At 51.8% G+C, this 14,919-nt stretch overlaps 1 protein-coding gene across 14 annotated transcripts in view; it reads left to right on the plus strand.

The window, feature by feature from the left end:
• The first annotated feature begins 8,785 nt into the window (after positions 1-8,785).
• The window catches only part of DOCK6 (dedicator of cytokinesis 6), a 42,260-nt gene continuing 36,126 nt past the window's right edge, over positions 8,786-14,919 (plus strand). For all 14 annotated transcript variants that reach the window (XR_005019284.1, XR_005019285.1, XR_005019286.1 and 11 more), the window contains exon 1: positions 8,786-8,915. Coding sequence is in view for 8 of the 14 variants with exons in the window: in XM_036846852.1 (XP_036702747.1) it covers positions 8,872-8,915 (44 nt within the window). In the remaining 6 variants the exon portion in view is untranslated. The remainder of the gene's footprint in view (positions 8,916-14,919) is intronic.

Below are 14,919 nucleotides of genomic sequence, written 5' to 3' on the forward strand. Positions count from 1 at the left end.
GGTGGAAACAACCCAAAAGTTCATCCACTGATGAATGGATGAACAAATTGGGGTATATCTATACAATGAAATATTTATTATTCAGCTACATAAGGAATGAAGTTTCGACACGCGCTACAACAAGGATGGACCTTGAAAACATTATGCTAAGTGAAAGAAGCCAGATGCAAAAGACCACATGTTATTTTATTCCAGTCATAGGAAGCCCAGGATAGTAGGTTAGTGGTTGCACAGGGCTCAGGGGACGGGGACCGGGGACAGGAGACAACAGGGTGAGAGCTAAGGGTACAGGAGTTTTTGAGTAATGAAAATATTTTACAACTGACCATGATAAAGTTTGCACATATCTGTGAAAATACTAAAAACCACTGGAGTACCCTTTACATGGGGCATTGTGTGGTATGTGAATTATATCTCAATAAAGCTATTTTTAAATTTATTTTTTAAATTTATTGAAGTATAATTGATTTACAATGTTGTGTTAGCTTCAGGTGTACAGCAAAGTGATTCAGTTATATATATATATTCTTTTTCAGATTCTTTTCCCTTATAGGGTATTACAAAATATTGAGTATAGTTCCCTGTGCTATACAGTAGCTCCTTACTGGTTATCTGTTTTATATACAGTAGTGTATTTGTTTTTTTTAAATTTTTATTGGAGTATAGTTGATTTACAATGTTATGCTAGTTTCAGGTGTACAGCAAAGTGAATCAGTTATACATACACATATATCTACTCAGTAGTGTGTATATGTTAATCCCAAACTCCTACTTTATCCCTCCCCCACAGTAAAGCTACTTATTTATTTATTTGGCTGCTCCAGGTCTTAGTTGCTAGTTCCCTGACCAGGGATCGAACCCAGGCCCCCTGCATTGGGAGCATGGAGTCTTGACCACTGGACCACCAGGGAAGTCCCAAAGCTTTTTTTTTTTTAAGTATAGTTTTTGCTTCTGAGCTGGAGGTAAGGAGAAACTGCAGGCTGAGGGTAGCCCGAGGTCAGCTGTCCATTCACGGGAGTAAATACGAAAGATTAAGGAGACAGAAGATGCCCACAGCTCAGCCCGAACGGCTGAGGTCAGGTCAGCCCACCCCTGAGCTAGTAACTGTTTCCTCTGTGGCCTTAAAGAAAACAGGCTGAGACCTTGCTTTGTGGCTTGAACCCTTGGAGCAGGTTCCTGTCATGGGCCCTTCCCTCCCACATCGGAAGTTTTTACTCATGGGTTTCTGGAGCAAGCACAGTGGCTTCTGTCGCTCTGAGGTCTGGCCCTGCCCCCCTGGAGACCACCCCCTCTCCTGTCTGCATCGCTCCAGGTGTCCTGGTAATCCCAGTCCTCTGAGATTCTCTTCTTTACCCGTGGCACCTCTCTACCCTGGGGTGGCTTTGTCTTAACTGGACCTCTTTTTAACTTAACGACTTCTTTAAAGACCCTATCTCTGATGGACACATACACACTACTATATATAAAATAGATAATTAATAAGAACCTTCTGTATAGCACAGGGAACTCTACTCAATACTCTGTAATGACCCATATGGGAATAGAATCTAAAAAAGAGTGGATGTATGTATATGTGTAACTGTTTCACTTTGCTGTACAGCAGAAACTAACACAACATTGTAAATCAACTATACTCCAATAAAAATTAATTAAAAAAAAAAACAACACCCTGTCTCTAAATACAGTCCCATTCTGAGGTCCTGGGAAGTAGGGCTTCAACATATGAATTTTGGAGGGAATTCCCTGGTGGTCCAGTGGTTAGGACTCTGCACTTTCACTGCCGAGGGTGCCAGTTCAATCCCTGGTCGGGGAACTAAGACCCCGCCAGTCACACTGAGCAGCCAAAAGAGAAAAGAAAAAAAAAAAAGGATGAATCTCAAAGAAAAAAAAAAAATCTCTATACTCAGTCAAATAAACGCCCCCCGGTTTCCTGAATGTCTCTCCTCTGGGCCTCTGTTCATGCCGTTCCCATGTACTGGAAGGCTCTTCACCTGCCGGACTCCAGCACAGCCTGTAAGTCTCAGCTCAGATGCCCCCTCCTCCGAGAAGCCCTCCGGCTGGGTCAAACATTGCATCAGGGCCCCCTCAGTGCCTCAGTGCCTGGGATTCCCCCCACGACAGCTCTGATTACTGGGTCACCATCATCATCCGCTGTCCTGCCAGTGAGCTCTAAAACTCCGAAACAATCCCTCAGATTCCCTCATGCTGGCCTTTTGTAGTCAGCCCCAGGCAAATGCTGATCTGCTCTCTCATGCTAGAGATCTGTTTTCTGAGAATGTTATATATTTGGAATCATACGACATGCAGCCTTTTGAGCCTGGCCTCTTTCACTGCAACATAAAACATTTGGGCGTAAAGCTTTGCTGCCTGTATCAGTAGTTTGTTCCTTTTTGTTGCTGAAGAATATTCCATTGTACGAATGGACCCAAGTTTGTTTTATATTCGCCCATTGAAGGACAATTGCGTGTTTCCAGCTATTGGTGATTATGAATAGAACTACTGTAAATAATCACGTACAGGTTTTGTTTTGTTTTGTTTTTTAAATTAATTAATTAATTTTATTTTTGGCTGTGTTGGGTCTTTGTTTCTGTGCGAGGGCTTTCTCTAGTTGCGGTGAGCGGGGGCCACTCTTCATCGCGGTGCGCGGGCCTCTCACTGTCACGGCCTCTCTTGTTGCGGAGCACAGGCTCCAGACGCGCAGGCTCAGTAGTTGTGGCTCATGGGCCCAGTTGCCCCGCGGCATGTGGGATCTTCCCAGACCAGGGCTCGAACCCGTGTCCCCTGCATTGGCAGGCAGATTCTCAACCACTGCGCCACCAGGGAAGCCCACGTACAGGTTTTTATGTGAACATAAATTTTCATTTCTAAATTCACAGCAGTGGGATTGCTGGGCCGTACAGTGGTTGCATGTTTAGTGTTTTAAGAACCACCAAACTGTTTTCCAGAGTGGCTCACAATTTTGCATTCCCACTATTCCCAGCCAGGTTTCTTGGCCTCCTTAATCAATAGAAATTGATAAGAGGCCAGACAAGAAATTCAGGCAAGGCTTTATTGGGGCCCCTGTTGCAGCAGGAGGGAGCAAAAACAAGTTAACAGGTTCCCTTGCTCACTCCGCAAGCCAGCGCAAGCCGGTTCCTTATATGGGGCGAGGGTGAGGGTGGGTCCAGGGGTCGGGCTGGAGGGGTGGCTTAGGCGGTCTGTCCACCCCCATGGTGGTGCTGTGTGGGTTTTTGGTCTTTTTGTATCTTGTCCATAATTTGCCCCAACTGCCCATGCATGCAGTTATTTTTAGTCCCTTATAGTTTCTTTGTATTTTGTTGCTGGAGGAGCGTTTGTCCAGGTGCAAGCACAGCAGCAAAAGGTCCCAGGTCCCAGCCTGTCTCACCACCAGCAGCATCTGAGAGGCCCAGTTTCTCTGCATCCTCGTCTGCACTTGGTATTGTCAGCATTTTTAGTTTAGCCGTTCTAATAAGTGTGAAACGAGCCTTTTAAGGCTGGCATCATAGCCAAGGTGCAGGATTTGAACCTGAGCATCGGAGCATGTAATCACTGCAAGGTGCAGTGGTAAAGATACAGGAAGTTGCTGGCCTGAGAAAACTTGTTCCATCTAGAAGATAGAGTTTTGTGGAAGTCATTGCCGCCTGCTCCAAAAAGTTGTGCTAAGGAGGAAATGCTACAGGATGGAGGGCAGGGCTTTCATGCAAGAGGTGGCTCTGGGTTCAAGTCCTAACTCCACTACTTCTCAGCTGGGTTGCCGGAGTCTTTCTGAGCCTAGTTGGCTCATCTGGTGAATGTGCCTCAGAGGCAAGGTGCCTCCCGGAGCCCTGGTGGGTCGGTGAGAAAGTTCTTGCAACGTGTGCCCCAAATCCTTACAGTCAACTCACACTTGTGCTTCAATGGTGGGACAGGTGACACAGGGAACCCGAGAGGAGAAAAAGTCATTGTAGGGGCCAGTCCGGACGGGAGAATCAGATCTTCCTGAAACAAACCAGAGGGTGCCCCTGCCTTGCTCTGCACCCCTCCAGGGCTCCCCACTGGGAGGTCCTGCCGGACCTGATCCCACAAACTCACCACCCTTGGGTCTCATCCTCTCCTCCTTGCCCTCCACACGGGTGACTTCTACATCTCCTCTCCATCTTTGCCTTGCTGGTCCCTCTGCCTAGAACTCCCTCCCTCCCCAATTGAGCCTGAACTTCAGGTCTCAGCACTGACATTATCTCCTTCCCATGCCTGGCATACAGCAGGCGCTCAATAAATGCTGCTGGAGTGAATGAATGAGGTGGGAAAAGGAAGGGGGAGCAGTCTTATGGGGCAGATGAGGGAGTCTGTAGACCACAGGGAGGAGCATGGCTCCTTCCTGCAGCAATGGGGAGCCACAGCAGGCTTTAGGCAGGGAAAGGCATGTTGTAGGGGGACCTTTCTGTGCTGTGGGCCCTTATCAGTGGAAGTTTGTAAGTGCCTAAAATAAAACCCCTCAGATGGTAAAGGAAACCCATTACAAACCCATTACATGGGATACAGTTATCAAAATATGCTTTAATTGTGATGGAATTTGTACATCTTTCCTCACACTTAAATAGCGAGGTCCGGTAGCAGCTCTAATGACTGTTAACGTTAGAAGCAGGGGCAGGCGTGAGTGATGCAAGTTTTTCCCCTCCAAATTCATGGACCCCCCTGACTTCTATCTGTGGGCCCCTTGGGTGTCTGGGACCCCTGGAGAAAAATTCCCAGACGTTGGAATGTGACAAGAGCACTGGAAATGAGCACACTGGACACAAGTGTCACCAGGAGGGATAAGAAGTGATTACCGGGGACGACGGACTAGCATCCACACAGACAAGCGTCTGGCGGCTCGGCCATCTGTTCAAAGAAAAACAGGAAGCCTGTGGCCTGCCCCTCTGGCCTCTCTGGGCCCAGCCTTTGTCTTTGTGACTTAAACTCCCAAAGGCAGGCCTGGACACCCTGAGCCGGCTCCCAGCTTCCTCCCACGGCTCCGGAAGCGGCAGGAAAAACAATCGGACAAGGCAGCATCTCCCGGGTTCTGTGCTCTCCTGACAACATCTCATGGGCACCGAACATGGGCCCACGGGGTCGGCTCTGAAGGTAACATCCCCATTTCACAGGTGAGGAAACTGAGGTCCAGAGAGCCCCACCCCCACCCCATCCAGGTCACTTAGCCTGGCTGTGGCCAAGCCAGGGTTGGAATCCAGGTCTTTTTGGACTCCAAGCCCTGCCTGTGATCATTCCTGCTCTGAACTCACCACCTGGACCAGTGCAGTTCCTCCTCCCAGATCCGCAAGCTGTTGCCATCAGACCCCACAGGCTGTTCTCCCATACCAGCCAGAGGAGGCCAAAGTCCCCACCAATCTCAGCCTCTGTTTGAGCAGCTGCCGTGGTCGCCCCAGCCCCGCCTGGCTGAGTCAGGCCTGGTCGTACCCTGGAGAGGAACTGCCTTGTCAATCAAGTCTGGCAGGCACCAGGGTGGGCAGGTAGCTGGAGCAGGACCTTTATTTGGAGGGTTCTTTGAAGAAGTTTTTCCACTAAGACAGGGCTCATAGCCCCCACTGGCTCCTGTGTGGAATCAGCTCCCACAAGGGCCTTGAGCTTAGTGCTGAACACACCCTTCACTGAGCAGATGAGGAAACAGAGGCTCAGAGAGGTTGAGAGATTGGGTCACACAGCCTGGCCTGGATTGGGATCCAACTGGTATTTATTTTATTTTATTTTATTATTTTATTTTTTATTTTTGGCCGTGCCGAGCGTCACATGGGATCTTAATTCCCCTGCCAGGGATCGAACCCGTGCCCCCTGCATTGGAAGCGCAGAGTCTTAACCACTAGACCACCAGGGAAGTCCCCCAACTTGTATTTATTTTTATATTTATTTATTTATTTGGCTGCATTGGGTCTTAGTTACGGCACACAGGATCATTGCTGTGGCATGTGGGATCTTTCGTTGCAGCGTGAGGGCTTCTCTCTAGCTGTGGCGGGTGGGCTCCGGAGTACGTGGGCTCAGCAGTTGCAGTGTGTGGGCCCTCTAGTTGTGGCCCACAGGCTTAGTTGCCCCGCGGCATGTGGGATCTTAGTTCCCCGACCAGAGATTGAACTCGCGTCCCCTGCATTGGAAGGCGGATTCTTAACCACTGGACCACCAGGGAAGTCCCCCAACTGGTATTTAGTTTGGAGTCAGGCTCCCTGGGCCACAGATCTGCAATGATAGATCTGACACTGATTCATTGGGTAAAATGGCACAAGTCACTCTGCATCTGTGAGCCTCAGTTTCCTCATCTGTACAAGGGGTATGGTGATGGCACCCACATGTGAGAAGGAGAACAGCATGTACAAAGGCTCTGAGGTGGAGTTGCGCCCTAGTGTTTAGAGCCACATGGAAGAGGTGGGCAGCTGGAGTGGAGTGATTAAGGGAGACAATGGGAGGAGGGGATGGCAGGAAGGTGACAAGGTCAGATCATGCAGGGCCTTGTGGGCCACAGTGAGGACTTTGGCTTTTACTCTGAATGAGGTGGGAGCCATGAAGGATTCTAAGCAGAGGAGGGACCTGATCTGATTCGGGTGTTCCCAGGCTCCTTCTGACCATCGAGGGGAAAACAAACTGTGAGGGGTGAGGGCGGGAGCTGGGAGACCAGGTATGTTGGGGGCTGGACTGGAAAGAGGCAAAGAGGAGTGGAGAAACCTGCCAGTCTTTGCTCATCTTTGCATTTCCTGCCCAGCAGCTACCAGCAGCCTGAAAGGCGAGGCAAGGACTTTAGCCTGGGAGGCCGCCGGTTGCAGCGAGGGTGACCCGGGGTGGGGTGCACCAGGGAGTGATGAGCAGGGTTACACCTGGCATCTCCCAGGCCAAAGTGGCTGGACCACTTGGGAAGGTGCGTGGGCTGCTGACACACGTGTGACATGTCACATGCCAGGCTGGGAGCCACCCTCCTGTGCCCTCAGGAGCCTGGGGCCCCACAGTCCAGGCCTCCCTCCTGTGGGCTCAGGATCTGACACTGATCCACTGGGCAACTGGGGCAAGTCACTCTGCTTCTCTGGGCCTCAGTTTTCTTTCTTTAAAGATTTTTTTGGTGTGGACCATTTTTTTTTTTTTTTTTAATTTTTTTTTTTTTAAATATTAATTAATTTATTTTATTTATTTTGGTTGTGTTGGGTCTTAATTTCTGTGCAAGGGCTTTCTCTAGTTGTGGCAAGTGGGGACCACTCTTCATCGCGGTGCGCGGGCCTCTCACTATCGCAGCCTCTCTTGTTGCGGAGCACAGGCTCCAGACGCGCAGGCTCAGCAATTGTGGCTCACGGGCCCAGCCACTCCGCGGCATGTGGGATCTTCCCAGACCGGGGCAAGAACCCGTGTCCTCCGCATTGGCAGGCAGACTCCCAACCACTGCGCCACCAGGGAAGCCCCTGGTGTGGACCATTTTTAAAGTCTTTATTGAATTTGTTACAATATATATTTTTAAAATTTTATTTATTTTTATTTTTGGCTGTGTTGGGTCTTCGTTGCTGTGCACGGGCTTTCTCTAGTTGTGGTGAGCAGGGGCAACTCTTCATTGCGGTGCATGGGCTTCTCATTGCGGTGGCTTCTCTTGTTGCGGAGCACAGGCTCTAGGCGTGCAGGCTTCAGTAGTTGTGGCTCGCGGGCTCTAGAGCACAGCCTCAATAGTTGTGGCACCCGGGCTTAGTTAGTCCGCGGTGTGTGGGAGTTTCCCGGACCAGGGCCCGGCCGTGTCTCCTGCATTGGCAGGCGGATTCTTAACCACTGCGCCACCAGGGAAGTCCAAATTTGTTACAATATTGCTTCTGTTTTATGTTTTGGTTTTTTGGCTGAGGCATGTGGGATCTTAGCTCCCCGACCAGGGATCGAACCCTCACCCCCTGCATTGGAAGGCAAAGTTGTAACCACTGGACCACCAGGGAAGTCCTGGGCCTCCGTTTCCTCATCTGTAAAAGGGGGGGATAATGACAGCACCCATACACAGGAATGGGAACAGCACATGCAAAGGCCATGAGGTAGAGCTGCGCCCTAGCATTATTCAGCCCCCAGTTCCTAGGACCTTTTCTAACCAGGGCTAGAAGGGCCATCAGGAGGAGGCGCCTGGGCATGCAAAGCCTGGGAGGTGAGCAAGAAGTTGGCATATGCAGATGCTGAGTGGGGGCTGGAGAATCCACCAAGACTGCTGCCTTGGGGCTGGGAGAGGAACCATTGGGGAGAGATTTGAGACCACATACTGGCCAACATATCCGCACATCCTCCTTCCACTGGAGGCGGCTGGGCCGGTCCAGCCTCCCAGATTGGCTCACTCAGGTCCCACCACCGGGTCCTGTATCACATCTCCTAGCGCCTCGGGGCCCAACTGGACTCCTCTGCCCTCACCCCAGACTGGGGCACATCCCATGGAGACCCCTAGGTAAGCGCCCGAACATCCCTGTGCCTCAGTTTACTCATCTGTAAAATGGCGTAAAGGATAGGTCCTCCAACACATCAGAACTACAGGGCCGTGCTTAATAAACGCTCGAGATTATAATTATTATGGTGATTATAGTGATTGCTAGCCAGAGGGCAGAAAGAGCATCCCCCGGGAGGAAGTCCGAGGCCCCCAGCCTCAGTCCCGTGTCCTCTCCTCCACTGACCCCCTCAGTTTCCCCAGCCCAGCCTCGAGGGCGCAAAGGCGGCCGGGGGACCCGCGCCCCCTCCGGCCGGCAGGGGCAGCACGGAGCGGCCCGGGACACCCGGAAGGGCCCCGCCCCCGGCCCCGCCCAGCCCGGGCTGCCCAGAACCGGGAGGCGGCGGCGGCGGCTGCCACGGCGGGGACGGTGCGCGCGGCTGCAGCGGCGGGGCCGGCGGCTGGACGCGCGGAGCGCCATGGCGGCAGCCGAGCGCCGCGCCTTCGCGCACAAGATCAACAGGTAGTGCGGCCGCCGGGCCCCCTCCCGGGCCGCCCCCACGTGTCCGAGCCCCGCCCCGGGGCGGCCCGGCCCTCCCTCGCCTGGGCGCCCCCCATTCAAGCCCCTTCCGCCTTGGCCAGCTCCGGCCCGCTTCCTCCGGCCGGGGGCGCAGGCGTGGGGAGGTGGGGAGGGCGGTGGGGGTTCCGGGCTGGGGGTCGCGGTGGGGCTGCGGGCGCGGTGGTGGCTGAGGTCCTCCCTTGGAACCGGTGGGACGCGTGGGGGCGTGCCCGGGGGGCCTTCCTGGAGGAGGCGGCGCGGGGAAAGCGCTGCCCGGTGCCCTCCGCACCTCCTACCCATCTCCTGGCCCTTCCCCCGGCCCCCAAGCTCCCCAAGCGTGGAGTTGAGGGGCTCTTTCTGTCCCATCCTCTGGGCCTGGTGTGGGGCAGGGACGCATCAGACGCCGAGATTTGGGAACAGGGATGGTGCTCCTGGCGGCCTTTGAACCCCCTCGGGAAGTTTCCCGTGATCTTCTCCCCGCGAGGGTCCCGTGCCCAGCTGTCTGGGGGGCAGGGGACAGCTGTGAATGTCCCCCCGCCCCCAGCCCTGCTTCAGGCTCTCCCATCACCGGCTGGACGCGCTGGAGATGGATGGTGATTTAATGGAAGGAGTGGGGGCGGGGGACAGAACCAGCTGGTGGGCAGACGGGGGGAGGGGACAGGCGCCAGGCGCTGGGGGATCCGTTTCCGTGGCCACTGGAGATTGTAAGAGATTGGCCAGGGAGGGGGATGTCAGACTCTCTGGGGCTGAAGAGCCTTTCACCCATTCGGGTCTTTGCCTCCAATAGTGGGTTCAGAATCTGCTGGGGGTGGGGTGGGGGGTGTGTTTCTCTCGCAGTGGGGGGATGGGGGGAGGGCAGGGACCTCCCCTGATCACCCCCAGGTGAAAGAGTCAGCCCTGCCCTGACGGAGACACAAGAAAAGATCCCACCCTTGGGGGCAGATACAGTGGGGGAGGCAGAGGAGAAGCAGGATAAAGTAGATTATATGTTAGTGGTAAGTGGTATCAGGACATACAAGGCAGAGAAGGGAGATGGAGAATGTGAGGACTATTTGAGTTCTGGGAGGCGGGTCAGGAAGGCCTGGAGGAGAAGGTGGCATTTAAACAAAGATCTGATGGAGGTGAGGGAGGGGTCCATGCCCAGATATGGGGGAAGAGCAGTCCAAACACAGGGAAGGGCAAGTGCAAAGGCCCAGGGGCAGGAGCAGATGTTCACAGAGCATCTGAGGAAGCCAATCAGGCTGGAGCAGAGTGAGGAGGGGGGCAGTGGGAGCGGGTTGTGCAGGGCTTGTGGGTTGTGGGGAGGAGTTTAACTTTTACCCTGAGTGAGGTGGGGGCCATGAAGAGTTTGGAACAGAGGAGGGACGTTGTGACCTGGTGTCTGGGGCATAGTGGTTGGGCAATTTTTACGTTCTCTTATCTCTGTGTCTCTGAATCGTTCCTCTCTCTTGGACCTTTGGTGTTTCTGAGCTTGGGGAGGTTATTGCCGTCTGTTTTTTTGCCTCTCAGTCCCTATGTCCTTGGGTCCTGGCGTCCACTCAAGTGAGAAAGAGAGGCCCTGGGTTTCGCCTTGGGGAATGGATACTCTATAGAGTTCAGGGTAAGAAAAGCAGAGAAAGATCCTGGGGCCCCAGTGAACCACAAGCAAATGGCTCAAGTCTTCCAGCCACCCTCTGACAAAGTCTCCTGAGCAGACTAGTGGGCACCCAGGTACCTACATGCTCAGACCTAGGCCTGTATTCATCTGCTTGTTCATTCAATTATTCATTCCACAAATGCCATATTAATCTAAATATTAGACAGTCCCCCAGTTTCCTAATGAACAGGTTCATTTAAAACAAAGATTTGGGGGGACAACTTAAAAATACAAACTCGGGAATTCCCTGGTGGTCCAGTGGTTAGGACTCGGCGCTTTCACTGCAGGGGCCCGGGTTCGATCCCTGGTCAGCAAACTGAGATCCTGCAAGCCACGAGGCATGGCCAAAAGGAACAACAACAAACAAACTCTTATGAATGTACACAACATGCACAAATATTATTGTATACAACATAATGTTCATTTTTTTTTTTCACTTGTACTCTTTAAAATAAAGTCCAATCTGGAATGGTGATAATGACCAGCACTTTTTTGTTTTTTGGCTGCGTGGCTTGGCTTGGCTTGGCTTGTGGGATCTTAGCTCCCCGACCAGGGATCAAACCCCTGCCCCCTGCAGTGGAAGCCTGGAGTCCTAACCACTGGACCGCCAGGGAATTCCCATGACCAGCACTTCTAATGTGCTTATCACATGCTGGTCCCCATCTGAGAAGTCACTAATTGTCACCAGAGCCCATTGACATTGGTATAACTATTGAAACCAAAACCCAAAGTGGTTAGGTCACTCTCAAGGGTCTCTCGGGGGGAAGTGAGCCCAAGAGTGTGTGGCTCCAGAGTTGAGAACAGTCTTGGAAACCGTGCCTCTTCCTGCCCTCTCCTATCCGCAAGGATGTCCATTCATTCTTCCCAGGCTTCTGAGAGCAGTGTCTTTATTTTGCCCCTCAGTTGTCTAATGTGGGGCAGTTTGCATTTCTCATTTAAAGAAATGATTTGTTGGAGGGATGGGAGCACAAGACGACATACATTGACGAAATTCCAAAAGTACCTGTGAGATTTCAAGGAAATATCTTCCTCCCACTCCTGTCCCCAAATATATTTGCAGACGTGAGCTTATGCATAGGTGATTATTTTTTACCTCTAAAAAAATTGTAACAGATGACATGTATACAGAAAAATGCTAAGTTTAAGGAGTAATCATGAAACAAATGCCAGGGGAAAAGTCACTTGGATCAAGACGGGCTGTCTTGGGAATTACCTGGCTGTCCAGTGGTTAGGACTCCGCGCTTCCACTGCATGGGGCACAGGTTCAATCCCTGGTCAGGGAACTAAGATCCTGCATGCTGTGTGATGCCGCCAAAAAAAAAAAAAAAGACGGGGGCCGTCTCTACCTTCCCAAGCCTCTGTACTCCAGCAGGCCCCCCTCAAGGTCTGCACTTGATTCTGCCCCTCAGGGAACGACTATGCTGATGGCAGCTACTATTTCCTCCTCACTTACATTATGGTTTCTCCATCCAAGTTGGCTTCCTATCTGCAGTGGGTTGGCTTTGTCTGTTTAGAACATCTCATAAATGGAACCACACGGGATGTCAAGTCCTATATGGCAGTGTAATGTCGGCAGCGTCTGTGCTGCCGCCTGTAGTCTGGTTCATCCTTTTTCATTGCTGCATACTATTCCCCCTGCCTCTTGTGTGTTCTCCATCTTTGGTCAAGGAACTTGTGAGTTGTTTCCCTTTGAGGCTGTCATGATCAGAGCTGCCATGAACATTCTCGGCCATGTATTTCCTCCTGAGTATCTACGCCTCAGAGTGGGATTGCTGGATTGGCATATTTTCAACTCTGCCTGTAAATTTACAGATGGTTTTCCAAAGGGGTTCCCCCAGCAGCAGATGAGGGTTCCCATTGCTCCACATCCTTGCTGGCACTCATATTATTTGCCTTTAAATTTTTCTGTCAGTCCAGGAGGGGTAGGGTGGGATATGAGGAGGAATCTCTTTACGGTTTTATATTTACTCATTTTCTTCCCTCACTTTTTGCAGAAGTGGGAACACAGCATCAAGGCTTAAGCCATTCTTGTTTCTGGTTTCGTCATCCTCCTCCCCTGTGAGGGTAGTCCTCTGTTAATCTGGCCAGCCCTGGGGGGGGGTGGGGTACACAGTCTCACATGAATTCCCAGCGCTGCCACTGCTTCATCTCTCCCCTCTGTGCATCTCTTCAGTATCACATAGGGTTGTGGAGTTTTCACCTTAGAAGGATTTATCTCACCAATAGCTATACCCCACCACCTGATCTTTGCAGTTTCCATCATTGAATGCTGAGATCCCTTCCTGAGAAAACCCACTAAATTCAGCTCAGCATTTTGCCTCCCTTTTTGAAATGTGGTCCACGGGAACATCTGAAGCAGATCTGATGTGGGAGTGAGAAAGAGAGAGGGGTTGGCGATGACTCCCAGGTGTGGGTCCCAAGCATCCAAGAGGGTGAGGCTGCCCTTAGTGAGACAGAGAGGATGGTGGGAGGGCAGGTTATGGTCATGGGGCAGATTTGAGGATCTGTTGGTGTTTAGATGGTGTTGAAGCATCCAGACTGGATGGGACCGCTCTTGGGAGTAGGGAGCGGGTGAGTGTGGACAGGGAAGGGGCAGGTTCTGGAGCCCCTGTTCTTGGCCCTGCTTCCCATCATGGAATGCCTAGCGCTAAAGGACTTTGACCTCCAGCTGACCAAGGTTCAATTCTGGGCACTGCTGCATTCTGCTGTGTGACCCTGGGTGCCTCACGACCCCTCTCTGAGCCTCACTCACCTTTGGTGTACAAAGCAGGGTCAGAAATTCTAGTTTCCCAGGATGTTCTGTGAGGCAACGTGGTGACAGCTAGCTTTAACTGAGCACTTACTGTGTGCCAGGCCCTACACTCAGAACAGCTCAATGAGTCGTGGGTACTGTCCCGAGCCCAGAGGTCCAGAGAAAAGACGTCATTCGCCCACGGTCACCCAGCTCCAAGTGCAGAGCTCTGTGACTCAGTAAACTGGCTCCTGTGGCCACACCGTTATGGACCCAGCCTTTTCCCACTTTGGGGGCCTCACTCTAAGGCCCGTGGCAAAATGAAGCTGGAGGCTCAGCCCTCCCCACACCCCTCCCTGCTCTGGGGCAGCAGCTGCAGAACAGCTGGGACCAGGGCACAGACAGGTTCCCTGATACGGCATCTTTCGTAAATCACCCCCAATCCTCCTCTGTGTGCCCATGCTTCCAGAGGAAGTGGCCTGGACTTGGGGAATTTGAGGACAAATCCCTAATTTTTTTTTTTTTACCCCCCTGCACCACCTGGCTTGCAGGATCTTAGTTCCCCAACCAGGGACTGAAGCTGTGCCCTCAGCAGTGAAAGCGGGGAGTCCTAACCACTGGACCGCCAGGGAATTCCACAAATCCCTAATTTTTAACATCCTTTGAATTTCCTACAAGCTTCTCTTCCCTTCCCCGCTTCCCCACACCCCCCGTCCAATAGAAGCAAGGCTCTGAGACCGTTGACAGGGGAAAGAAATAGAATCCAGGGACAGAGAAGGAATGAGGCTGGGGTCTCAAATTGGAGGCCCCACGTTGGATCAGGGTCGTGGTCAAGTTTTGTTTAACCCACACGGATTTGAATTCAGAGGCTTACAGACAGGGCTGAAGCTCCTAATTATCCCCACTCCACACCTGTCTTTCCTGGGCCCACCTCACACATCCATTGCGTTGGACGCTTGTGGGCCACATTTGCAATCCTCAACATAGCGCTTTATGGGGCACAACTTTTTATTTTTATTTTACTTTTTAAAAAATGTTTATTTATTTATTTATTTATTTGGCTGCTCTGGATCTTAGTTGCGGCATGTGGGGTCTTTAGTTGTGGCATGTGGGATCTAGTTCCCTGACCAGGGATTGAACCCGGGCCCCCTGCATTGGGGGCACGGAGTCTTAGCCACTGCACCACCAGGGAAGTCCCAGGGGCACAACTTTTTATAAGAAAATTTCCAAGCCTAAGAGAAAAGAGGGAAGCAGGAGCAATTGAGGCCTGAACCTCTCAGCCGTTGCCTTCTTGATTTTAAGAGAGACTGAGGCCCAGAAAGGTTGTTCCACCTGTCCAAAGCCACACAGCTAAAAGATAAGGGGCTTCCCCCAACTTACAGTAGATTTACGCAAGAGGGAGATTGGAAGGGATTCACTCATTCCATCAAAAAAACATTTATTGATGGGAATTCCCTGGCAGACCAATGGTTACGTCTTGGCGCTTTCACTGCCGTAGGCTCGAGTGTGATCCCTGGTCGAGGAACTAAGATTCCACAAGACATGTGGCACAGCCAAAAAAAAAAAAAAAAATTATTGAGCATCTACTATGTGTGGGATCC

The sequence above is a fragment of the Balaenoptera musculus genome, chromosome 3 (genome assembly GCF_009873245.2).
Source record: "Balaenoptera musculus isolate JJ_BM4_2016_0621 chromosome 3, mBalMus1.pri.v3, whole genome shotgun sequence".
Lineage (NCBI taxonomy): Eukaryota > Metazoa > Chordata > Mammalia > Artiodactyla > Balaenopteridae > Balaenoptera > Balaenoptera musculus.